General features: G+C 36.8%; 1 protein-coding gene across 2 annotated transcripts; it reads left to right on the forward strand.

The window, feature by feature from the left end:
• Positions 1-25881, forward strand: LOC107850258 (calmodulin-binding transcription activator 3). 2 transcript variants are annotated; one of them, XM_016694665.2, is made up of 13 exons: positions 1-531; positions 1217-1336; positions 1901-2016; positions 2477-2565; positions 3399-3441; positions 4278-4485; positions 4643-4744; positions 4917-5221; positions 22004-22570; positions 22713-23413; positions 23720-24299; positions 24422-24745; positions 25588-25881. In XM_016694665.2, exons 1-13 carry the CDS (start codon positions 492-494, stop codon positions 25702-25704), a joined length of 3312 nt encoding a protein of 1103 aa, XP_016550151.1. In that variant the 5' UTR covers positions 1-491; the 3' UTR covers positions 25705-25881. The 2 variants fall into 2 exon arrangements, with proteins under 2 accessions (XP_016550151.1, XP_016550150.1); XM_016694664.2 differs by having other exon boundaries at positions 15-531; positions 4914-5221.
• Positions 25882-26425: the final 544 nt, after the last annotated feature.

Raw genomic sequence — 26425 nt, forward strand, 5'->3', positions numbered from 1 at the left:
AGATTAGTTACGGCTCCCACTAGATTCCCGCAAGAAAAATGCCAATCAGAAATAGATAAAAGAGAGTATACATCTATTGAAGAAAAATATTTCGGACGTCAAAATTGTATTTCCATATTTCACTGTCAGAACTCAAAACTGTATTCCATTTCGGCGGCCCCTTTTGCTCCAATAACCACCCCCACGCCCACCCCGTCGTCGCAGTTCCAATAACAACCTTTCTCCGTTGCTTCCTTTTTTTTTCCTTTCCACACTTTATTACAACTCTTTAATCCCCATCTCCAGTTATTTTCTCTTTCTTTTTGCCCTCCCCTCGTTTTCCCCCTTTTTCTTGCTGAAATTTTGAACTCATTTTGACCAAGAATCTTTTCTTTGATTAATCGAATTCGTTTGACCAAATCCAGTTCTTGAATTTGCTTAAGTGGAGGTGAAGTAGTGTTTAGATCGGAGCTATCTAGTTACTTGTGTATGGTTTTGAAGCTATTGTGTTCATGGCTGAGAGTAGGCGTTACGGTCTTAATGCTCAATTAGGTCAGTTCTTTTTTTTTAATTATTATTATTATTATTATTGTTATTATTATTATTATTATTATTTGGGGTAAAATGTTCTTGATTAAATCGTTATTGATTTTACTTGTTTTCAGTTTTCTGCACATCAAGTTCTTGAATTCTTATAGGGCTTTGGTTCACAGGAATCAAAAAAGTATACCTTCTGAAATATTTAAGTAAAAAGACTTAAGTTGATTAATCTTGGACTTTGTACCGTGGGGGATCTAGGATTTGCACTAAGGGGGTTCAAAATATGAAGAAGTAAAACACACAAAGAAGTCGAAGGCATTCAACATCTACTGTATATACACAAAAGATAATTTTAACAACGTATAAACAATGTAATTTTAATTCCTTGGCCCTACCTAGCTCAACCCTTGCCCCAAAAGCACTAATTTTGTTATTCTCACAACATGGTATCACTGGTTGTTTTAGAAGAAGAGATGGACGACGACATGATAAAAGAGTAAGCTAAGATTAAAAAGTGACTTCAGAGCAAGGAATATCAGTGAAGAGATACAAAATTGATTAAGAAATTACTCTATTTAGATGTATAATAGCTTTTATTTGAGCATGTTTACTATAATTTTTCTGTATAAGTTTGTTTAGCATCCCGTTAGGCTGGAGGATTGGTTGGTGTTGAGGGAAGTTTCTTTGTTGAATGCAGATATTGAGCAAATACTTTTAGAAGCACAACATCGATGGCTACGCCCTGCTGAAGTTTGTGAAATCCTTCGAAATTACCAGAAGTTCCGGATTGCTCCAGAGCCTCCAAACAGGCCTCCAAGTATGATTATCTAGCTGATTCTTTTTTTTTTTCCTTTTGTTAAATGTGAATGTTGTAGTTGAACGGGGTTATCTTACTTCTACACGTTCCTTGATGTTGAATTTTCTAATCTACCATCTGCAAATAGTCGTACATATGCTATTTATACCAATGTGTATGCATTGTGTTTGGATAAATGCACTTATGTAACTTATGCATGCCTGGTGCGCATGCCTGAGGCGACATGCTTGGCTTTTCTGAACCTTTACATACCCTTCTGCTCGTGAGAGTGGGCAACTTTTTTTTCTTTTAATAAGTAAAGTGGGTCAGCTGAAGTGATAATTCTGCCACATCTGTATTTTAAGATTCCTATTACCAAATAAGGGTGGCTTGGTAGTGTGCACTATACCCTATCCCCAAAAAAGAGAAAAGGTTCTTATTTTTAGTCTTATCCTAATTTCAATTTGGTCTGGTCTTTTATGTTTGTAGTGAGGGGAGCTTTCGAGAACGTGTAGCTACTCTTGAAATTGAAGCTCTTTTTAATTTTATTTATGTTTTTCAAATTGGCTTGTATGGACCTTCCAGGTGGTTCACTGTTTCTTTTTGATCGGAAGGTTTTACGGTATTTCCGCAAAGATGGCCATAGTTGGAGAAAGAAAAAAGATGGGAAGACTGTGAAGGAGGCTCACGAGAGGCTAAAGGTAAAGCTGATGAGAATCTTATGGTTGTGTAGAAGCCTATTAAATTTATATATCCTTGATTTCAATGTTAGTTTTGGATTGAGTCATAATTGTTGTTGTTCCAATGTCAATGTTCCACGTGTTCGCTGCCTTCTAAGCAAAATGTTCTTATAGAATCTGCTATTTAGGAATGGAATACACTTTATGTCCTAAACAGGTGCCGTGGGGCGAGAAGATGTGCTTTATCTAAAATAGGCAGAAAAACTTGACTAATTTCCTTACTTCAATAGCAGCGAATACTGACAACCATCATAACAAAGGAATACTGAAGCTAGTAGATGTATAAATGAACTTTATTAGTGCATTCCAAGATAGAGGAAATAGGAGTTAGCATGGGCAGAATAGTGTTACAATACCACCTATCCTTCGGAGACTTTTGTTCTTCTATCAGGAAGCTGATCAGGAATTAATATTCTTGCAGGCTGGAAGCATTGATGTGTTGCACTGCTACTATGCACATGGAGAAGAGAATGAGAATTTTCAAAGACGCAGCTATTGGATGCTCGAAGAGTAAGTTAAAAGAGTATATTATTGTTTTAGCACTCGGATTTGCTTTTATAGGTGTATTGCTCCTACCTTGGAGCTAAAAGTCAATCCAGACTGTTGGTATTCCTGTCTTAAGAATTATGATCCAATAGACATTTTTAGTTGACATTTACATACTGATTGCATTTAACGTTGGTTCAAGTTTAGCTTGTTCATCTCCATAATAATAGGCAAGAACTTTTTTGCTTGTAATAATGCCATGTCGAATAGTATGAACTCCCTCTTCAAAAAGCTTAAAGCTTAAATGGTTAGAGAGGGGACACTTCCATTAATTTATTATTAAGTATTTTAAATTTCATTTTGTGTCTTCAATCTTGAATAGCATTGGTTTACAAGATAGGGGTTTTGATTTCATTCAAATTTTTGAGATTTTTTTTATCAGATAAATGGCACAGTAAAACTAGATCAATTTATACAAGTATGTTTTGTGCACATTTTGCATCTTTGGATAATAATTACCCTGTTATATATTGTTTTCAATCTTGAATAGCATGGACTAGGTTACTTTTTTAATAGGTAAAGTTAAGACTGTCCAAAAGAATCTGTAATTAAGTTTACTGTTGTGTGGTAAAAACCTGGAGATCACGCGCGCACACACTCACACGTACTTCTTCTTTTACTTTCCTTGTTCCTTTTCTAATTGTATACTTCTTCGTTTACTTGTTCCTTTGCTAAAAGTTTGTTTTGGTTGGCACATCACGCACCTTAATTTCTAATCATCATTACCTTCTTTTAGATCAACTTCTAACCATTTCGTAGCATGCTAATTCTATTTACGTTTCCAAACACTTATTCAGGGAAATGTCACATATTGTTCTTGTCCACTACCGGGAAGTAAAGGTATATATGCTTGTCATCCTCTAATTCTTTCCCATTTTGCTTCTTTTCTTTGACCTTTTTCTTTTCTTAGAGTCAGTTTTAACTTTAAAAAAAGGAAGAAAAAGAGTGTTGTAACTTGTAACAATCAACTTACAACTGAGAAGTGGTTATATTTCCTTCCCCCCAGTTGCTCAAGGCAGCATAGTATAGAAGAAATCCACATGAGATGATTTAAGGGCACAATTTCAAATGAAATAAAGAGTAGGTATAAAATTGCAGATTTGCATTGTAAGGAGGTCTAGTCATGTTCAGGAAATTTGCATAGTAGTTTGGAGGACAACAGGTTATCAGTTCATGATGCGAGTATGGTATCTTACCATCAAAGCTGTGTACTGCTTGTAATTTAAACGTGTTCAGAAGTTCCTAACCTTTATTCAAGAAAATTCATAATGACCTCAGTGAATTACTGGAACTCTTTCTTGGTCCAATATTTTATCTTAAGACAGTGACATTGGTTTTATTTTTTCTGTGGCAAATCTTCTAGACAGTGTACCTGGTAGCTCTTATAACCTTTTTTTTTTCAAAAATAAAGCCTTTACAGAATGAATGAACTAAAGAATAATTCAAAAATAAGATGTACTCATCAAATTAGGACTTATGAGAAGTCCTAATTCGAGCCTACAGTCCGACAAACGGAAATATTTAATGCTTAAACTAAAAATTGTAGAACTCAAGTGTGATCTATGCTTTTCCCTCCATATAACCTGGCTCATATCCTTGAAACTGATTTCATAATTAAAATAAATTTCCTCATTTTTGTTTATAGATTTGGTTTTCATGTTCATTTCCTTCTGTAGGGTAACAGGACAAATTTTAGTCGTATCAAAGAACCTCAACAAGTTACTCCTGATTTCCAAGAAACTGATGAAGATGTACGCAGCTCTGAGGTGGACAGTTCGGCGTCTACAAAATTTTATCCAAATGATTACCAAGTGAACTCACAAGTCACTGACACGACTAGCCTCAGCAGTGTGCAAGCCTCAGAATATGAGGATGCTGAATCAGGTATTTTTTAATCAAATGTTTCTGGATCAGATTCCAAAATTAATTGCTCTGGTACATTGAAAGACATTTTAGACTTGTAATCTATGAATTGAGATTTCCTTCTTATTTTTTGTTAATATCTTTTAAAATTTTTGTTTGGGAAACACAAACTCACCAGTGTACAATCAACATCCAACTTCTGGATTTCACTCATTCCTCGATGCTCAGCCAAGTGCTGGAGATGGACTTGCTGTACCTTATCGTCCGATTCCTTTCTCAAGTAATTGATTCTTGTCCTTGTATTATCAGTTGTACTTAGCATTTTTTGCTTATTTTAAAATGCTCTCCAAATGGATCAGTTTTTTGCTTATTTTAAAATGCTCTCCTAATGGATCAGTGCTTCTATCAGCATGGTGTGACACATGTGAAAACGTTGTTTTTTTATTCAGCAGATGATCATCAGGTACAGTTTGCAGGAAGTTCTGGTATGAGTTTCTCCTCCATCCCTCCAGGAAATAGGAACGGAAACACAGCAAATTCATACATACCCAGCAGGAACCTTGACTTCCCATCATGGGAGACCCTTTCGGTTAATAGTCCTGCTGCATTCGAGTCTCTCCATTTTCAGTCTTCTGGCCAACCAGGTGCAAATAATTTGATGCATGAACAAGGAAACACTACTATGGGAGAAATGTTCTTAAATGACTTCAAGAGGCAGGAACAAGAGAACCGCATTGATGGCCTGGGTAACTGGCAGGTAAGTAATACTAAACGAGTTCATCTTGTGCATCATTATTTTGCAATGTCCATTTCATGCAAATCAGAGAGTTATATATTCGAGGGAGAGGACGATCGGCTCTAGTTTATTAGCCCCTTCGCATGTATTCCAAAGCTTTCTGTGCAATTTTAATGTAGTCTGTTATCCATGAATACTGTTTCAAAACATGGTTACTTGTATTTCACCAGATGTTGAGGAAATTTAAATCCATGACTTAGTATAGAACTGAAATGGCAGGCAGGAGGAATAGGAGCATTGTCCACTTATTATCTCTGCACCTTGTTTCTTTGACGGAATTCAGGGAAAAAGCCTTATAGCAGTCATATAGAACTGTTAAGTGCCTATTGGGCATAAATACTATCCCAGGACCTGTTAATACTTGTTTGGCCATGAAAATTTGCAACGGACGGTGAGACGTTGAATTACTTGTTTGAAGGTGTATTGTAAGTGAAATATTGGTTTTCACGCATAAATTTACAATTTTTTTCCTAGTGAAGTTCATGTTGTCCAGATACAAGTTCAGCTTCCACAAACTTAATTTTCAGCTAAAAACTTAAAATGCTTTTCTGTTCCAACTTCAACTCAAATATTTTCAAATACCAATGTTCTCTTTAAGGAGAAATTTGAAAGCATTATATTTGTCTGGTTGTTAAGCAAACAACTCGTAATGTGTGGACAAAGGAGCACATCACTAGTTCAAATCTTCACTCATACAAAAACTTAGTATTTAAGTGGCGGAGGGTAGAAGGGCGGTTCATTATCCACTAGGTTTCGACGTGTGCCCCCGGTCCGTGGGGATTTCTTAGTTATAACTAGTATTTGTACCCGCGCGATGCGCGAAAAATTTGAGTAAAAATTTCACAAACATCTTCTACACGATAACAAAACAAATTCATTCACATTATTAAGTAGAAAATATGAGTGTTCTTAAGCTCTTCCCACTATCACGTTCATATATGTAGTTAATATTTTTAGTCATATATTTTAAATTATGCAAGAAAAAAAATTAAAAATCTGAGGTGTAGGTTATTTATTAGTCACACATCTTATTTATAATATTGTATCCAATTTATTTGCTTCAATACTTTGAATAGATACACTCAATTTAAAAGTTAATATTTCATATCAAACTCCTAAATACATTTAATTTTAAAAAATATATATGATTTTGCATGCCCGTAAGGTCGATATACTCTTCTCTTCATGCATATTTTATCAATATTTTCCCCACATTATTGACAAATTAATAATCTTTATTAGTGTCGTATTTTTTTAATGTTATTCTATTAGTCTAATATAATTGAATTGCTTTTCGCTTTGACTTCCTTTTCAGTAGGTCCATATTTTGTTTTTTCCCTTTTACTAACTTGAAGGTAGATTTTGAACAGGAAATAAGATAGATCCTATAAATTCAAAATTTGTATATAAACAGTTAAACACAATTTATATATATAAGAAAAAGTAAACATAATATTCAAAATATATATACGTAGAAGTGTTAAATAATATTCTTCCTTTGTTAATTAGAATGATAATGCAATTCATCGTCAACAACCTGACAATTATGGCTATTGGTAAATAAATATTCAAATTCAATGACGGGCTATTAAGCAGTTTATTTTACTCCGAGAAGTTCAAATCTTTCGATCAAATTCTCAAGGGCCTGAAAAGTATCATCTATCCATCCTCGTTTTTATGAATTTCTATTCGCCACTTTGAAATCAATTATGAAATATCTGTGAGTAATTAACATAAGGAGAGAGAAGATTAAATATTTGAAAGTAAACATGAAAGCTGTAATAGAATTTGTAACTTTTTGAAATGGACTATTACTTTGACTTAGTACTGATGGCAGAGAATATGCAGAGGTATGTTAAGGAGTCGAAAGATTCAGAAAAAAGAAATTTTAGCCAAATAAATAAAGAGAGTTTAACACGTGCCTCAAGTTCTTTCTTTCAATTTCTTTTTCCTCACCCCTTTTCCGTTGGTTGAACAATAGAAATAATATACTGTCTAATAAGATTCATGCTTTCTAGTGGACCTGTCAAAAAGCAGAAAGATAGGAAAGGATTAATGGTATTTAGAAAACTCAAATATTGAAAGGAAGATGGTACTATATAACAACAATAGTCAACAATATCATAGTCAACAAACTGAAAAGATGACTTACAAGGTGCATTGAGTAGCTTTTGAGGAAAAACCATACATGCCAAAGTAAAAAATAATACATGCCAAATATGAGGCTTCTTATTTCATGGTCATTATAAAAAAAATTGAAGTGTCAAAAGAAGTAAAAAAGGTATTAAGACTTCTTGGTTAATAAATACAATGTTTCTTGTGGGATTAATTACGGTGATGCATAATCTGCACCATAACCATGGACATGTAAATCTCCACAATCACCCTCTCATCATAGTCCGTGAATTGCCTCATCTCAAATCCACTAAAATTATAAGTGCTGTAAATCTATCATGCCCAATGCACATTAAACTTCAAATAGTAATCGTCCATAGATGCAATCCATTCTTTTATATATGGTAACATATAAAAGAACTTTCTAAACAGTTTGTAGAATCAAGTTTTGTTTAAAAAAAAAATTATTTTTTAAAAATCAATAGGAGATTATATATCGATAGTGTGATAAATTTTAGCTTATTTAACATAAATTTTTTAAAATTGTGATCAGACATAAGACAACAGAAGTCCATTTTTCCTAAGATTCAAAGCTATATAATATCCAAAGAAATTCAATGCATAATTGAAGGATTCTAAGTAATGGAACTTTTTTAACCTAATAATTTGTGTTGTGTAACATAACGTTCACCATTATATAATGGAGCCAAGACATGAATTTAAAGATACCCACAATTGCATACCTATTATGTTTTCATCATCTTCACTTCTATCTATTCCATCAGTCAAATAGAATCTTGACAAATAGCGCATGAATGTCGAAAAGTGTCTGTGTCAAGATCCTCCAACCTCACTATAGATTTCACTGCAACTAGCACAGCGCAAGACCTCTCTTGCGTAGAGGAGGATTAAAAAGAAAAACTATTTAGTTCCTGCACATATATGGTCAAATAATTGTTTTTTTTTATTTGGGATAAAGTGAAGCAGTTGCAACTGTTTCGAATTCAAAATATACCAATTATTTATTTGTATGTTTGAAAACCTAATTTTGTACTCCCTCCATTTAAAAAAGAATGACCTACTTTCCTTTTTAGTCTGTTTAAAAAAGAATGATCCCTTTTCATTTTTGGCAATACTTTAATTTCAATTTTCCACATGACATGTTTAGGACCACAAGATTAAAGGGTATTTTGGTATATTTGACACAACTTTAATTTAAGGCCACAAGATTCAAAAGTCTTCTTTATTTTCTTAAACTTTGTGCCAAGTCAAAGCAGGTCATTCTTTTTGAAAAGGAGGGAGTACATTTATATGTACAGTTAATTAAGAAATTATAATTTCCAGACAAATAGTATTACATGTCTTGGATTATGGTTGCACGTTTTTAGTGGTGAATATTTATCTTTTAAAATTTAAACTTAAATTAAATAAGAAACATAATGTATAAACTTAGAAATTTTTCAAAGTCCCTATAATTTTTGGTCTTCTAATTTTTTTTTTGTAAAACTTATCAATTAAAATACATTGAAAACTTATAGTAACTTTTAAATATAAATTTATAAGAAAACTGTAAAAGTAAAACTAAATAACAATTAATTCTTACCTAATTAACTAACTTGCCCTAAAAATTACGCGTGTCAAATTTAAAGTTTGCCACTTGGCTTAATATATAGGCTATGTCCTCTCTTTTTAATAATATATAGATATGGATTTTTTTTTGAAAGCATTATAAAATCCTTGTTATGCGTGTCTTATTGTTCCATTCATGCCTATAACAAGTAGAAGCTTAAAGTTGGCAAGCATATCCTTGCTACCTTTAACCAGTCAATCAACCACACCTCAATCCGAACTTGTGGGAGTTGGCTTCATAAATCCTTTAAGGTCATTTTCACTCTATTCAAGCCCATCTCATTTCAATACATAATTTTTGGTTAAGGCAAATTATTTTTTGATAAAGTATTAATGTTAAAGGCAGGTTATAGATTATTTGTTTGAGATTTTTCTCTTTCGTTGACGTACAGGTCCCTGATTATACTAATAGAGCTCACAAACCCTTGACCTAATACAAGTGTAACAACAATTAACCTTAATCTCCACTAAGTTAATGTATCCTATATCGTGGGTGCCTTAATGCAAGAGTGGGTGGGGGTGGGGGGGTGGGATAAGAAGAAAAGGTGATATATATTGCTATGATGGACAAAATTCATGTGGGCATTAGAAGCCCAAGAAAAGCTCAAATGTGAAGCTGTTATAATGCGATTAAGCCATTACCATTTAGATGTTTCATTTAGTTATAAGTTCATACTCGAGAATTAATTTACTTTCTTAGAAGAGGGCTTTCTGATGGATCAAAACTTAAATCATCTGTGGTGCTCGCATCACTTCAGCTTCCAAACTGTTGTGAACTTTACAATCTTCACGCTATCTAGTCCTTGTAACTTGTCGGTGATTTTATCATCTGTGGTTACGTCATTTTTTTTTTGTGAGAAAACATTTGTATAGACTAACTGATCCACTGCATCGGGTGCACTGGAAACCATATCTACAGCTTATAAAAAAAATACTGGAAACTAAATTTAAATCCTAAACAGAACCTAGGATGTCTACAATGGGTTCAATGTCCTCTAAATACATTTGTTTGCACCAGAAACAAAAAAGTCTGGTGCAGTTTAGTTTGATCATTTGAAGATCACAACTCTTGCTTTTAAAACATCTAGCATTTCTTTCTTTCCAACCAGTCCACCAAATACATGCTGGGACAATCCTCCATCTTTATCTGCAACTCCCACTCCTGCTTCTTCCCAACTGTAAAGATGATGTGTAATTTTGTTAGGCATAGCCCAAGCAAAACCCCTAAGAGTAATGAAAATTCTCCAGAGTTGGCTAGTAACCCTGCACTTAAAAATAGATGGTTGACTGTCTCAACCTCTTCCTCACATAGATAGCATATGGAACACATGGAGAACTTCCTCTTCTTGAGATTTTCTTGTGTCAATACTGCTTCTCTTGTCAGAAGCCAGGTGAAACAGGCCACCTTGAAAGGGGTTTTAGGTTTCCAAATCTGCTTCCAAGGCCAAGGAAATGGTTGATGTCTACCTTGATTCAAAAACTTATATGCAGAGTTACCTTAAATGTGCATTTGCTGTCACTGCTCCACCACATTCTGTTATACTCATTCCTTGTTCCTTTAAACTCCTTTAAGCTTTTGAAGATATCAGCCATAGTCTCAATTTCCTAATCGTTGAAATTCCTTCTGAACTGAAAATTCCATCCTTGTTGTGTCCAACTTTCAGCTAGGCTCATATCTTTATTCACTGTCAGTTCATGCAAAGCTGGATATAAACTCTTCAGATAAGAAGTGCCTAACCACTTATCTTCCCAGAAAGAAACCTTAATTCCATTGCCTACCTTGATAGTTGTATTCTTCTTGAACAAAGACCACAAAATTCTAATGGACTTCCATGCACTTGCCCCATATGGTGTTAGAACCTCCTTTGTCATCCACTTGTTCTCCTCTCCATATTTATCTTGAATTACTTTGCCCCAATATGCTTGAGGCTCTTGTGAATACCTCCATAACCATTTAAGTCTAAGAGACTTGCTTTATAATTTCAAATTTCTTACTCCTAAACCCCCATGTTTCTTCCCCTATAGAACCTTGTTCCACTTGAATAAATGTTGGACAGTAGAATCATTTTCTTTGATCCTTTTCCATTCAAAATCCTGCCTTATTTTATCTAATCTTTGTATCATCTGAGGAATGGGAAAAATGAACACCATATAAGTAGGCAAGGCATCCAAAACTGAAGAGAGTGACTCTGCTACTGCTACATTGAGATTTCCACCTAGTAAGCTTTTTCTCACATTTTTCAATCACAGGATCCCAAAAGTTTTATGAGAATCTTCTCTCTTCTACTCTCTAGGGGAGAGAGCAACCCCTTTTCGCTAGTCTTCTACGCCGGAAACAACCCTCTTTCTTTGTTTTCTTCCTTAGGTTGTGCTATCTCTTATCTCTTTTCTTTCTTTTATTGGTTTTGGTTCTCGTAGGGAAGATAGGATTTACTACTATGCTTGTTTTAAATCATTTGAAATTGCTAAAACCGCATCGAAGTTTGAGATTTGGTTTGAGTGGACTGAGCATAGCAGAAATTTGATGAGAAAAGTAACTTTAAGCCTTAAAGTTATGAAATGGTTAGTTCATTTATTTAATGATGCATCAAAGGAGCAGAGAATGTCTACAAAGAGATGGAAAACAAGAGACCTTTTTGCTGAGTTCTATAACCTTAGATACAATGAACACGGTAAGTACATAAGCTTTATTGCAGTACAGGTGGGAACAAATCAGTGATTATATCTCCAGAAATTGCATTAAATGCTGGTTGGACAGCCATAGCTCAGAAGATCGAAAAATTTATTGCGATCCTAACCAGAAAGGGTCCATCTACATTCAGTCATCAACATCATCATCAAAAGTCCTCCTTTGCATAGGCCATCAGAAGCATTAAATGGTCATCGAAAGCAATAAAAGGAGCGACACCTCAAATATCCAACTCTAGAATCAAAGTTGTTGGAGTGTTAGAGGTTTTAGAAGATGATGTACTTGGCAGATGCATTGTAGGAAAATTCATGTTAGCATGCCATGAAATCCCAACTCTTAACGATGTAAGAAGGTGGGTGAGCAGCGTATGGAACACAACCCTTGGTGTATGTAATGAATGACTCAATTCCTCTTTGAACTTCCAACTAGGAAGGAAGCAGAACATATCTTGAAAGGTGAATGGAGGTGGAAACGGTCCATTCTGAGTCACTTGACTAGTCTTGAAATTCATGTTAGCATGCCATGAAATCCCAACTCTTAACGCTGCAAGAAGGTGGGTGAGCAGCTTATGGAACACAACCCTTGGAACCAACGTGTATGTATTGAATGACTCTCAATTCCTCTTTGAACTTCCAACTAGGAAGGATGCAGAACGTGTCTTGAAAGGTGAGTGGAGGTGGAAGAGGTCCATTCTGAGTCACTTGACTAGTGGACTCCAACTATAGGATGTTGGCCGAAAGAGGAACCACGAACCTGGGTATGGATTAGCATCCATGGATTGCCTTTGAGCCTCTGGTCATAATCCATTTTCCGGCTGATAGGAGATGCATGTGGTGGATGGATTGAGAAGGAGGAAGAAATGATACTACAAATCATCTGTGCTGAGCACGAATCAAAGTCAAGGGTGATGGAAAAACAGTACCTAGAGATATTGAGATGGAAAGCGATGGCTACATCTTTAATATGCCTATTTAGTGTGAAATCTCGACGACTGAAGAAGAGGAAGATGGCCGGAGAACAATCCTTAAATCCTTTGGATAATAACCAAAGTTAAACCTTTTTATCACTTATCTATCTGCAAAAGAGGTCAGTGGGCACGTGGGCTCTTCGGTTGAAGCCAACAATTTTAAAAAACTTGCACGTGATAGGGACATGGGGTTTTTGCCAGCTATTAAGCACTCCACTCCTTTTGAAAGAAGAAATCTGGGCCAAAAGAAAAAAATGGGCCTTGACCTAATTCAGCTAACAAAGGATATTGGTATCAGGCCTAATCCACCACAATATGACCCAGTGTTAACTGAGGCTCAAGTCTGTCAAATTCTGGAGAATTCCACGCTAGCAGTGACAGTAAAATACAATGGAAACTAAGAGAAGAAGAGAAATGACGACACGTTTGAAACGGAAACACGAGATTTGGGGAGAGAGATTGATAGCACAGATGAAGACCTAGCCCAACAATTCATCTCTTTGCCAATTTCTAACATGCAACCTATAGAGATATGTGAAGAAACTCGATAGAAGATGCATTCCCCGGTGCATGGAATGAAGTATCTTGGGAATTCAAGAACATTAGTAAAATTTGTTAACAATTTGGGGTAAATTATAGAGATTGTGAATGAGACTCAGGGCAGAAATAATCAAGTTTTATGAGTAGCTTTACTCAGAATCTGAAAACTGGAGACCGAATTCAACCAGATTGCAGCCCTATGATATCTGATCAAGAAAAGGATTGGATGTAGAGACCCTTTGAAGAACAAGAGGTATTTGAGTCTATAAAGCTTTGTGTTCTGGAGATAGTCTACATCCACTGTGGGGACATAGTCAAAGAAGATATCATGTTAGCAATACACAATTTCCACAATTAGTAGTTCTTTGAGAAAAGCTTCAATGCCACATACATAACATTGATCCCTAAAAGAAGTGATGCAAAAGAGCGGAGAGATTACAGTGTTATCAGTTTGATATGTGGTGTTGTAAAATCATATCCAAGCTACTCACAGAAAGTTTGAAGACAGTAATGAACAAATTGGTGGACTTACATTAGATAGCTTTCATAAAAAAAAGGTAGGCAGATCATGGATGCTGCCCTGATTGCTAATGCATGTTTGGATTCTAGAATGAAACACGGTAAAGCTGATATTCTTTGTAAGTTAGACATAGAAAAACTTTTGATCATGTGAACTGTAACTTTCTGCTTAACATGCTGAAGAGAATGGGTTTTGGCAATAAATGGGTGAAATGGATTCGATTTTGTATTAGCACCGTTAAATTTTCAGTTCTGATTAATGTTGCGCTAGAAGGCTTTTTCACTTCAAGTAGGGGATTACGGCAAGGTGATCCTCTTTCACCTTTTCTTTTCCTGATTGTCATGGAGGGTCTAAACAACGTGTTGCTCACAACTCACGAAAACCATTGGCTTAGAGGTTTAAAGTCGGTAACAAACAAGGGGACAGTTTGGAAATCACTCATTTGTTATACGCAGATGATGCAATTATCCTTTATGATGTAGAGGCCGAGCAGGTAAAGATTTTGAGAGCTATTTTGACCATCTTTGAAGGGGTCTCTAGGTTATAAGTTACTTGTAAACTGGAGGAAGAGCCTTATGTTTCTTGTTAATGAACCTCAAAACTTTCAGCTTTGTGTGGACATCCTAGGAGAAGTAGGCACACTGCCCACAACATACCTTGTTATGAGTTCTTGAAAAATGTGAGGAAAAACTCACTAAAACTCACTAGATGGAAGAGTCGGTACCTATCTTTAGGTGACAGGCTTATACTCATTAATGGTTTTCTAGATGCACTCCCCACCTATATGATATCACTTTTTCCTATACCGCCACAGGTTGAAAAAAGGTTGGACGCATTGAGAAGTAACTTCTTATGGCAAGGCAACACAGAGAAGAAGGGTATACATCTAGTAAAATGGAAAATATTAACACTCAACAAGAAACAAAGAGCGCTGGGCATAAGGAACTTAAGAAAGCAAAACTAAAGCCTCCTTATGAAATGGCTCTAGAGATACACAAATGAAGATCAAGCACTATGGAAGAAAGTGATTAAGGAAGAATATGGAGAAGAAGATGCCTGGAAAACCAAAGTTGTAAGCACTGTGTATGGGGTTAGTGTGTGGAAGACCACCCATTTTTAGCAATTTCATCAACTATAAGATAGAGAATGGGCAAAGAATCTTTTTTTTGGGAAGATCCAACAAAGGGCAAAAGTTAGTGAGATATGGAATAATAAGGATGGAACCTCACTTTTAGAAGACATTTGAATGTTTGGGAGCTAGACAGATTCATTGCATTTTTCAATAGTCTCAACCAATTCAATGGAGTGTCACTGGATCACGATAAATAATGTTGGTTGGGAGACAGAACATGAGTTTATTCAGTAAGGTCAGCATATCATTGGAGAAATTGCACCAACACACAGACACAATGGCCCTGGAGACAACTATGGAAGGCAAACATATCAAACAAAGTAGCATGCTTTGTATGGTTGGTGGTACAAAGAGCTTGTTTAACACAAGACAGGCTGCAAAGAAGGGGAATACACCTATGCTCTATCTACCTTCTATGTGGAGATTTTGTAGAAACAAATAGCTATTTTTTTTTAAAATGTAGGGTGACCTCTCAGTTGTGGGACATCTTTCTAGCTAAGATTGGATTGAGTTGGGCAAAACCCAGCAGTACATTGGATATGCTAATGTTGGAGCAGGAGAGGAGGATCTAGAGCCCAAAAAAGAATCTGGAAAATGGTTCCAGGATGCATTTGGTGGACTATATGGAAAGAAAAGAACAGAGGTTTTGAAAACAAAAGCAACTCCCTCCAGTCGATAAAGTATAATTGTATTCAACTTTTGCATTTTGGTGTTTCGAAATGTTCACTGCAAATACAGGGACACGGGCACTGGGACAATTTTTAGAGTCTCTATAGAATTTTATTTTATTTCCTTTTTTGCTTACCAAGCCTAGATGTAGCTTGTAACTATAACCTATATGGTTCTGTTGGAATCAATACAAATGTTACCTCATAAAAAAAAGGATTCCAAATGTTTAGAGCCTTTGACTTGGCCCCTAAAGGCATGCCCAGAAAACCTATTTCTCCTCCCAGAATCCTAGACAGATCCACTATATTATAGACTTCATTAATAGGGTACAACTGGCTTTCTCTCCAATTGATGTGCAATCCTGAAACACCTTCAAACAACACCAAAATTGATCTTAGAATCAATAGTTGCCTTTCATCCGCATCACAGAATATTAGTGTGTCATCGGTATACTGTGAGTGAGTTACTTCTATGTTGCTAGTTGAGTTTGATGTTGGAGGGCATTCATTTTCTCTGGCCATCTTAATCATGTTATTTAGGCCCTCCATAGCAATGCTAAAAAGGAAGGGGGAACTCCCTGCCTCACACCACTTTGTGCAAGGAAGAAACCTTCAGGTGCACCATTTATAAGGACTGAGAATCATTTATAAGGACTAAGAATCTGACAGTGTAGATGCAATATCTGGATCCACTTCCTTCCAAAACCATACATGAAAGCATTCTCAACAAAAATTCTCAATTCACATGGTGACATGCCTTTTCTATGTCCAACTTGCACAAAATTCCGGCCTTCTTTTGAGTGATTCTAGAATCAACTGCTTCATTTGCAATTAGAATAGCATCCATTATTTGTCTATTCTTAATGAATGCCATTTGTTGGACATCTACCAGCTTGTCAACCACTCTCTTCAGTCTCTCTGTAAGCACCTTGGAGAGTAGCTTATATACAATAAATATGAGAATAATGGGCCTAAAATCTCGCAACTCCTTGCCTCCAGTTTTTTTTTTGGGATCAAAGCAATGTAAGAAGCATTAAAGCTCTTCTCAAAGATGCCATTGGAATGGAAATTCCTGAAAGTCTCCATGATATCTGTTTTCACGTCCCAACACTTGATGAAAAACCCCATTGTGTATCCATCTAGACCTGGAGATTTGTCCATGGCGCACAACTTTAAACATGATAGCACCTTTTGTTCCTCAAACTCCCTTTGTAACATTTCGCTTTCATCTACCATGATCATTGGACAATTAATCAAATTACCGGGAGGTCTTTTGCTTGTGGTTTCTGAATAAAGCCTCTGGTAAAAACCAATGACCTCCCCTTTAATTCTCTTCGGATCCCTTACTATTTCATCACGAATCAACAATTGATCTATATTATTGCTCCTGTGTGCATTGGCCGCTTTATGGAAATACTTTGTATTTCTATCCCCTTCTTTCAATTACAATGCTCTAGATCTTTGTCTCCATGCAATCTCTTCATTCTTAAGGTGTTCTTCATATTCCATAAGCAAGGATGCCTTCATAGCCGACTCTTTTTCTGTTAGGACTCTGCTTTCCATCATTGTATCCAAAGTAGAAAACCAACTCAGGATATGAACCTTTTGTACTAACAGATTGCCCGAAACAATTTTACTCCATTCCTTCAATTTGCCTTTTAAGGCCTTGAGCTTACAACATAAGATGTAATCAGGCCTACCGGTGAACACAAAGGAATCCCACCACTTTTTAACTTGCTCCACAAAAACCTCTGTGTTGAGCCACCGATTATCGAATTTGAAATAGGATTTGCTAGGATCCCAATCTCCACATTGTAAAGCAATATGGTTGTGGTCAGAACACAATCTCTGCAGCACAACTTGTTTAATTTTGTTGAAGCTATCATCCCCATTCCTTGGATATCAAAATACGATCAATTCTAGAAGCAACATTATTGTTTTCACCTTTGAACCAAGTGAAATTACCCCTTCCAGTTGTAAGTCTATAAGGTCCATGTCTTCAATAAAGTCGGAAAAATCTATCATAGCAGGTGTTCTCCTCCTGCAATTTCTCTTTTCCGAGGGGTATATTGTGATGTTGAAGTCTCCACACATTGTCCATGGTCCCTCAAAAAGACTTCTGACTGCACCTATTTCCTCTCACACATGCACTCTCTTTGATCTACAGTTTGGAGCATAGACTCCCGTTATTTGACATTTATAATCCTGTAGTACTGCGTCAAAACTGCAGCTAATAGTGTAAGATCGTATTTCTAGCACTTCCCCTCTCCAAGATGTACTATCCATATCATCAGTATACCCCCTTTACCCCCTCTGGTGCCACTCGCTTGCAGACAAGCATATTTGACCCATCTTCCTCCCCAAATTTCTTTCATTATATCTTGCATCTCCCCCTCTAACTTAGATTCTTGTAAGCAAATGATATCTGCCTTTCAGTTGAATATTAAACTCTTCACAAATCTCCTCTTTTCCCCACTATTTAATCCCCTAACTTTCCAGGACACAAGTTTTACCTTCATTGTAGAGCTTTGACCTCTTTCCCCCCTCTCTTTTCCCATCACTTTTTAAATTAATGTCAAAAGAAGCAAGTCTTTTCAGTTCCCGAACCCCCTGGTACCTAGGGCTTTTGCTGATGTTATCGCTTTCCATTTTTCTAGCCTGTCTGCACCTGTCAATTCATAAGAAGCTCTAATGACTCCTCATGCCCCTGAAAATCAACACTTTACATCCTCCCCAACTTAACTAAATTCTGCCTTACCCACATAGATGTCTCTTTTTCTTTTTGAATTGTAAGAGTCAGCTCATTTTGAATTGGTTCAACATCCTCCACCAACCACTCTTCAATTTGCTTGTCACTTTGCATGTCTAGTATGAAGTGTTATTCCACCTGAATTTCCAGAGATAGATCAATCTTAGCACTGCTTTCCTCCATCGCTTCCGTCTGAGGTAGACATGTTGCATTGTCTCTTGGCTCTGCAACTGGAGTACCCTGGCCTGCATAGACTTCATCTGCCACTATTTCTGGTTCCAGAAAGCCTCTCACAAGAGCTGGAACTTGCTCATTTGTTTCAAAACATAACGGATCGAAAAAAATTTCCTCTCTTGGGCCTGATAAGTCATTGAAAATGACATTTGCACTATCAGGCCCAGATTTCTTCTCTCTGTTGCCCCAGCCCAAACAATGTCTAAAAAAGACTTGGGTCCCCATGTCCTTAACATGTGACTCTAGGGGTTCATTTGAAAAAACCCCAGCTGTCAAAAGTGCCCCCATGTGACTTGTCCTTTTCCAGTAGAAGACAGATCTTTTACCCATTGGTCCGATGTAGATGGAGGACCTTTGGACTCTCTGCTATACTCCCCCAGCTCCGGCAACTCCAACTGATGATTTCTTCCCCTGCCGGCGTCAAGTTCTGAAATCGAACTTTCTTTTCCACCCAAATAGGAATGAATTTTTTTATTCCGTCTCTTACAATCAATACCTCATTAGGGCAACTTTAGCGATCACCTTGAATTTGATTCTTGCCCACTTCAAGTGGTTCTTCAAACCTGTCTCCTCCTCAGTTTCAACCCAACCTCCACAGAGGTTCCCAATTTCTGTGAAGATGCGTTGTGACAATAACTGTAGTGGCACTCCCAGAGCTCTTATCCAAGTGGTTTTGGGGGTTTTATTGGAGTTTTCACATCCTATGACTGGGTTCCACCATTGAAGATTGATTCTGATCTTCCCGATCTTCCCCCATCTCCATTCCCTCTGAATGATTTGTTCAGCCATGTTCCTGTTCGGAAATTCAAAAAGGAACATGTCGTTGGCCATTTGTAGATATTGATCCCAAATACAGTTTTCCAAGTGACTGCACTCCACCTCCTGATGTCTGTTTCTGCCTCTTTGAAAGAACCCACAATGCATCTCTTGAAAAGTCCGGTGTCTTTTGCCCCAGGTGACATTGTAACTTGAAGGTCGCCTTCGTTGTACGAGATCGTCGTCTCTCCCAAGGTATTTGACTTCCATTTGCTTTTCTCAGCAGCTTTGACATACGGCAGATCCCTCTTAAATAGTCTGGGTTGTACAACGTTCTTCAGTTTTTGAGGGCATTGAATGAACATCTCTATCTTAAAAGCTACCTCACTCCATCCCTCATTTAAAGCTAGCTAATACCGACCTTTCCAGACCGTTTAGAGTAAGAATGCTCATGAATCTACCATATTCATTCACTTTCCTTGTGCAGAAAGTCTCAGAAAATTTTTCTTTGTATTTCATCTTCTGATCCCTTTCTCCTTATCCTTAGATGCTTCCTTGAGGATGGTACAGAGCCATTTCATGACTTCCGCACTCATGGAAGACCTTCTCATCATGTTGCGGCTTCTCTCCACCCATTCAAACCAGACATCTCTCCCCACTGTCCATCTAGTGATATCGAAAGACTTGAAGCCGGCATTGAAGTAGATCCTATTTTCTCCCTTCAGTGGTCTTAAAGAACTTCATTTTAGACTTAGAATGTTCAGGCTTGGCCTAGTAGTTCTCGTAGCATTTCTTGCCAAAACTTTCACTTTAACTTGTTTCGAACCGAGTCATAGTAGTTGTTGTACGTGACAAGTAGAAAGTTCACTTTGATTTCCAACTCTTGTGAACTATACAATCTTGACATGGTCCAGTCCTTAACTCGTTGGTGATCTTATATTGATTTTTATCAATTAATTTCCTAATTTGAAGTCCATTACTTCAATTGAGTTGCAGGGCATGAGACATTGCTCCGTTAACCATCTTGTGGGTCTATGGAAAGAAAGAAATAGGAGACTGTTTTAGGGGTTAGAAAATGATTCTGTACATTTCAGGAATGACCTCTTGTTCGTGGTAATTTGTGGTGTAGCCTAAAAGTTCCTGTTTGTATAGAAGATTGAGTGGCATTTTTAGAAAACCATATTGTTGTGTAAGTTTCGAGTTTTCTACCTTTTATAGGATATGTTGACCAACCTTCTGAGAAGCCAAAAGTGGTTTATTTTTTTTTCTTTTTAATGACATTATGTTCTTATTTTAGAGAGTTGAGGTGTTTGATAAAGCTTTTAAGAAAAAAAAAGTGCTTTTGAGTAGTAGTAGATTTTTTTTTTCCAGAAGATGAAAAAGGTAGTTTTTAGAAACTTGGCCAAGTACAATTGTCAAAGTGCTTTTAGAATTGATTAATCAAATAAAAACTACTATTTTTCAGAAGTAACTTTCCGAAAAGTAATTCTCACAACTCTGAAAGATTGGCCAAGCCGGCTATTAGTATTAAGAGTTTTTCCCACATCAATAGAATTATTTACTTCATAAAAAATTTGAGTCGCTGTTTGGGGTCTTCTTTCCGATTCTGCTGGGTCTGACTGATGTTGAATATAATAGACTTTTGAGAGTAGAAGGTGCATAATTTCTAAAGAAAGGTATTATATGGACGAGGCGTCAGCATGTTGGTTTAATCCAACTTGCACAAAATTCCTTTTGCACACATCTGTAGTTAACCTTTTGCACATCTTATGCTTGCATTCCTTAGCTAGCAGCCAATTGCAGGCACGTATTTTTCCAACAAATTAAGCACGCAAAAAGAAAACAAAAAAAAAACTAGTATTCGAAGCATTATTTAAATGTTGTGTCCAATATTTGGTCCTTTTTCTTTTTATTTATTTTTTCTATTTTCCATTTTTCTGTTAGAGCCCCTTTCTTCCCCAAAGACACCGTACCTCTCCCTCCACCACCATGTCACAGTCCCTTTTTTCCAAAAGAGAGTACACCACCATAGCTCCCAACTCCCTTTCCTCTTTCCCCATAACCGACTCACCTGTCCCCATTTTTAGTCCTTGAAAATCATGTCAATCCATCTTTTCTCTCTTGACTCACAAAAACACCATCTTTTCAGCTTCTTAGTTTCTTTCACGTTTGAGTCCTTCACCATAACACCACTCATAGGCCATTCAAAGGGATTTTAGACACGGATCTTACAAATTGAAGTGTGTGATAAGCAAACTTGCGCGGACTCTCTACTTTTGTTGCCTTACCCGTGTCAGATTCTCCAAAAATACACTATATTGGAGAATCCGACATGCACCCATTGACATTTTTGAAGAGTTCGAGCAACTTAGGTGATAAGTTGTCCAAAAAGAAAACAGAGTGAAAGGAATTTTTGTGCAAGTTAGAGGGGGGAAGTATTTATTAAGCTCTGCTTGTTCTTGAAAATGTTGATTTGTTCATGCAAAAACAAGGCTAGTTGGAAAGCTTTTTTGCCACATTAATATTCATTTCTTGAGTGCTTAGAGAATGCTCGAGTTGTTTGATGTAATCGTTTTTAGTATAAGTTCATTGATATTCGGCTGAACCAGCTCTATAAATTAGAGATGACTGATATTTCAAATCAACAGGACATTAAAAATTGTTATTAGTTTGCATGTAAAACTAAGTGCAATGCTGTTGGTTACGTTTGCTTATTAACTGAACTAGTCAACTTTGAGATGCAGACTTCTGAAGGTGCTTCCTCATTTATACCCAAGTGGTCCATGGATCAGAAGTTGAATCCAGATTTGGCATCTGGTCATAGGTCTAGTGGTGTATATGGTGTAGAACATCACAATTCCTTGGAGGCTTCTCAGGTACTTCCTGCACAGCACGATAAACACCCAACGCATAATGAACTTCAATCACAGCTATCAGATGCAAATGCTGGGGGCTCCTCTCTAAATGCTGATTTAGATCACAATCTAATCATAGGGGTCAAAACCGATTATTCAGCTTTAAAACAACCTCTGTTAGATGGCGTCTTGAAAAGAGAAGGTTTGAAGAAGCTTGATAGCTTTGACCGGTGGATAAGTAGGGAACTTGAAGATGTAAGTGAGTCACATATGCAACAATCCAATTCTAGTTCCTACTGGGATAATGTTGGAGATGAAGATGGAGTCGATAATTCCACAATTGCTTCCCAAGTGCAGTTAGACACTTATATTCTAAGTCCTTCACTCGCGCAGGATCAATTTTTTAGCATTATTGATTTCTCACCAAACTGGGCCTTTGTTGGATCAGAAATTAAGGTGCCACATTGTGAACTAGACTTCTGATTAAGATTTTTAATGTCCTCACCTCTTTTCTTTTTGATGATGTACTTTTCTCTAAACTAATTTGATGTCTTCTATTGATGTACGGGTAGTAACTCCTTTGTTGTTTCATTAAAAGGTCCTCATCACTGGAAAGTTTTTGAAATCCCAGCAAGAAGTGGAGAACTGTAGTTGGGCATGCATGTTTGGTGAGTTGGAAGTTCCAGCAGAAGTAATAGCGGATGGTGTTCTTCGCTGCCATACTCCGGTTCAAAAGGCTGGAAGAGTTCCATTCTATATTACATGCTCCAATAGATTGGCGTGCAGTGAGGTAAGAGAATTCGACTTTCGGGTCACCGAGGGCCAAGATGTTGATGTTGCAAATCCAAATACTTGCAGCTCCAGTGAATCTCTTCTTCATATGAGATTCGGAAAATTGTTATCTCTGGAATCCACTGCTTCCCAAACTTCTCCACCTATCAGTGGAGATGATGTTTCCCATATGTCCAGTAAAATTAATTCATTGCTTAAAGAGGACGACAATGAGTGGGAGGAAATGTTGCACCTTACTAATGAGAACAACTTTATGGCGGAGAAAGTAAAAGACCAGCTCCTACAAAAGCTTCTTAAAGAGAAGTTGCGTGTTTGGCTCCTTCAAAAGGTTGCTGAAGGTGGGAAAGGCCCTAATATACTGGATGAAGGTGGTCAAGGAGTCCTACATTTTGCAGCCGCTCTTGGTTATGACTGGGCTATACTACCTACTATAGCTGCAGGTGTGAGTGTCAATTTCCGAGATGTGAATGGATGGACTGCGCTCCATTGGGCAGCATCATATGGAAGGTACTGTGTTAGATTTTGTCTATCTTTATCATGCAACTTTCTTCTGATTCATTTTCTAATTTTTCTTTTTCATCTACTTTTGTGGTGTCTTCCTTCAATTTTAAAATTCACACAAGCACATTAGAATTTGGAAAAGGAGTTGAATACTGTGTGCTCTTGGAATTTTAGTGGAGTTGTGAAGTATTTTGATGAATAGGGATGTTGATGAGATGGCTTGCATCAAATATGACTTGTTTATGATTAGCTCCATTTCCTTTTCTTTTTCTTTTCCCGTATTTGATGTATCTTGGAAATTTGCAACATCAGAGAGCGGACAGTAGTTTTCCTGATCTCCTTAGACGCAGCTGCTGGAGCATTGACAGATCCTACTCCTAAACATCCTTCAGGCAGAACACCTGCTGACCTAGCTTCCAGCAATGGACATAAAGGAATTGCTGGTTATTTAGCGGAGTCTAACTTGAGCTCCCATCTTTCTTCTCTTGAGTTAAAGGAAAAGAAGCAGGGTGAGAATGTACAAGCTTTAGGGGAAGCTGTTCAAACTGTTTCTGAACGGACTGCTACACCGGCTTGGGATGGTGACTGGCCACATGGGGTCTCATTGAAGGATTCTCTAGCAGCCGTTCGTAATGCAACTCAAGCAGCTGCTCGTATTCATCAGGTTTTCAGGGTGCAGTCATTCCAGAGGAAGCAGCTAAAAGAATATGGTGGCAGTGAATTTGGACTATCTGATGAGTGTGCTCTCTCACTTCTCACTATGAAGACAAGTAGGGCTGGACAGCATGATGAGCCTGTACACGCTGCTGCTGTGCGTATACAAAATAAATTTCGCAGTTGGAAGGGAAGAAGAGACTTTCTTCTAATTCGCCAACGGATTATTAAAATTCAGGTATTATATGTGCTTTTTTGACCTTTATACATGCATAATCCATCTTTTTACTCAATAATTCTCAACTCAACCTTGTTTTTTCCTTTTCTTAGCCATTCTTCTTTTCTCCTTTTTTTTAAAAGGCTCATGTAAGAGGACACCAGGTAAGGAACAAATACAAAAACATAATATGGTCTGTGGGGATCTTAGAGAAGGTAATTTTGCGATGGAGGCGGAAAGGAAGTGGATTGCGTGGATTTAAACCAGAAGCACCTACTGAAGCAAGCAACAGCCAAGTCCAACCAGCGCAGGCTGATGACTATGATTTCTTAAAAGAAGGCAGAAAGCAAACTGAAGAAAGGTTGCAGAAGGCTCTGGCAAGGGTAAAGTCGATGGTTCAATATCCTGAGGCTAGGGACCAGTACAGGAGGCTGCTGAATGTTGTGTCCGACATGCAGGAACCCAATGTAAGCATTGTTTGATTCCTAATGCTAAAGGAGCTACCTATAAATGCATTTTATCATTTGTTCAGTAGTTCCTTATTCCAAAAATAATAATAATAATAAATCATAATTTGATGCTTTTGATAAAAGACTAGCTATCAATTAGTCGAGGTGTGGGCAAGCTAGTCCAGACCGTCCCCCACTGGCCTCATTTGTACTAATTCATTCTTTTCATTTGGAACCACTGTGATTCCCCCTTTCTTTGGTCTGCATTGAACCGAGCTTACCCACTTGTTGAAGTTATTTTTTTAGAGCATTTTAGCAATAACGAAAATTCACACTTTTCTTCTTTTGTACTATTTGATCCGTAATGCAGAATTGAAATGGATTTCGATCATACCTCATAAAGAATGTGTTTGTTGATTTTACTCAACGTCTAAGAAAACTCAGTAACAATATTAAATCAACTAGTCCTGCTTTTCATGATCTTCCCACCTTGGATGAGAGAGAATCTAGAAAGTTTCGCGAACTGTTGCTTCATAAAACAATGAGCATGGCCATACTCTTGAATGGGTCAAGGTTTTATATATTTTTCATGATTTCACATCAACCAGTTCTAATTTATACGTCCAGCATTGCCAACTTTTCTTTGCATGGCTTTACGTGGTAGATTGGCGCGTCACTTGGTGAGTTTGATACTACTATTCAATACTCAAGTTTTCTTTCAGTGTAAAGCTTTGCTATTGGTAGCTGTCTGGCTTGATTTCTTGTTATTTTTTTTTTTTTTTGAATGGATTTTGTTAGGAATAACATAGCAGGACACCAAACTCACATGGTCATGTCTCATTTTTGTGTTTGTGTTTCAGAGTGCAAGTGATGGTGCACCCAGCAATAACTCAGTGGAAGCAGCTGATTTCGGTGATGATTTGATCGATCTTGATGATCTATTGGATGACGATACGGTTATGCCTACAGCACCTTGAGTTCTGTGTTAATATTATTAATAATATACCATTTGTGGATTAGCATTTGTTACATGACTGCTAGAGTTATATATAGGCTGCACTAACTAGTTTGTAAATGTAAAACCAGATACATTGTGCAGAGTGACCAGAGTTTGAGATTTAAAGGTAGTGAAGATTGCCAACTTCTCTCTGTGATATGTTTGATGTTTTCTTTTCCTTTTACCTTGATATTTTTATACCACCATACTAGCTGCACATGTACTGGGTCATGTACTACGTGATATTGTATCACATAGTAATGTTAATATTTTTAAAATATAATTTTGAGTAAATAGTTTTACATGTAATGATAAAATATAAATTTCTGTGAATGATCAATGTTGAATTGCGGTGTGTTGACTTTCTTATCAATGTCAAGATAATTGGATATTGTTCGAGTCTACGAAGATAAAAATTAAAGTTTAATTAGGCACTTATGTTTTGGTTAGTTTATCATCTTTCATTTTTTTCAGTTCATTTTCAATGAAATATCCCTATAAAGTAGCAATTGTACAGATCATATTTATATTTTTGAAGTACATGAACTTGTCAATATATGGCATCAAATGAAAATATTTCATGAAAATTTGTTTAATTTTTAATCCATAATTACCTTCGTTCATTATTATTCCTTCTATTTTAATTTATGTGACAATCTTTTCATTTCAGTAAGTACTAAAAAAGTAAAACATCTTTTCTT

Source organism: Capsicum annuum, chromosome 12 (assembly GCF_002878395.1).
Source record: "Capsicum annuum cultivar UCD-10X-F1 chromosome 12, UCD10Xv1.1, whole genome shotgun sequence".
Taxonomy (NCBI): domain Eukaryota; kingdom Viridiplantae; phylum Streptophyta; class Magnoliopsida; order Solanales; family Solanaceae; genus Capsicum; species Capsicum annuum.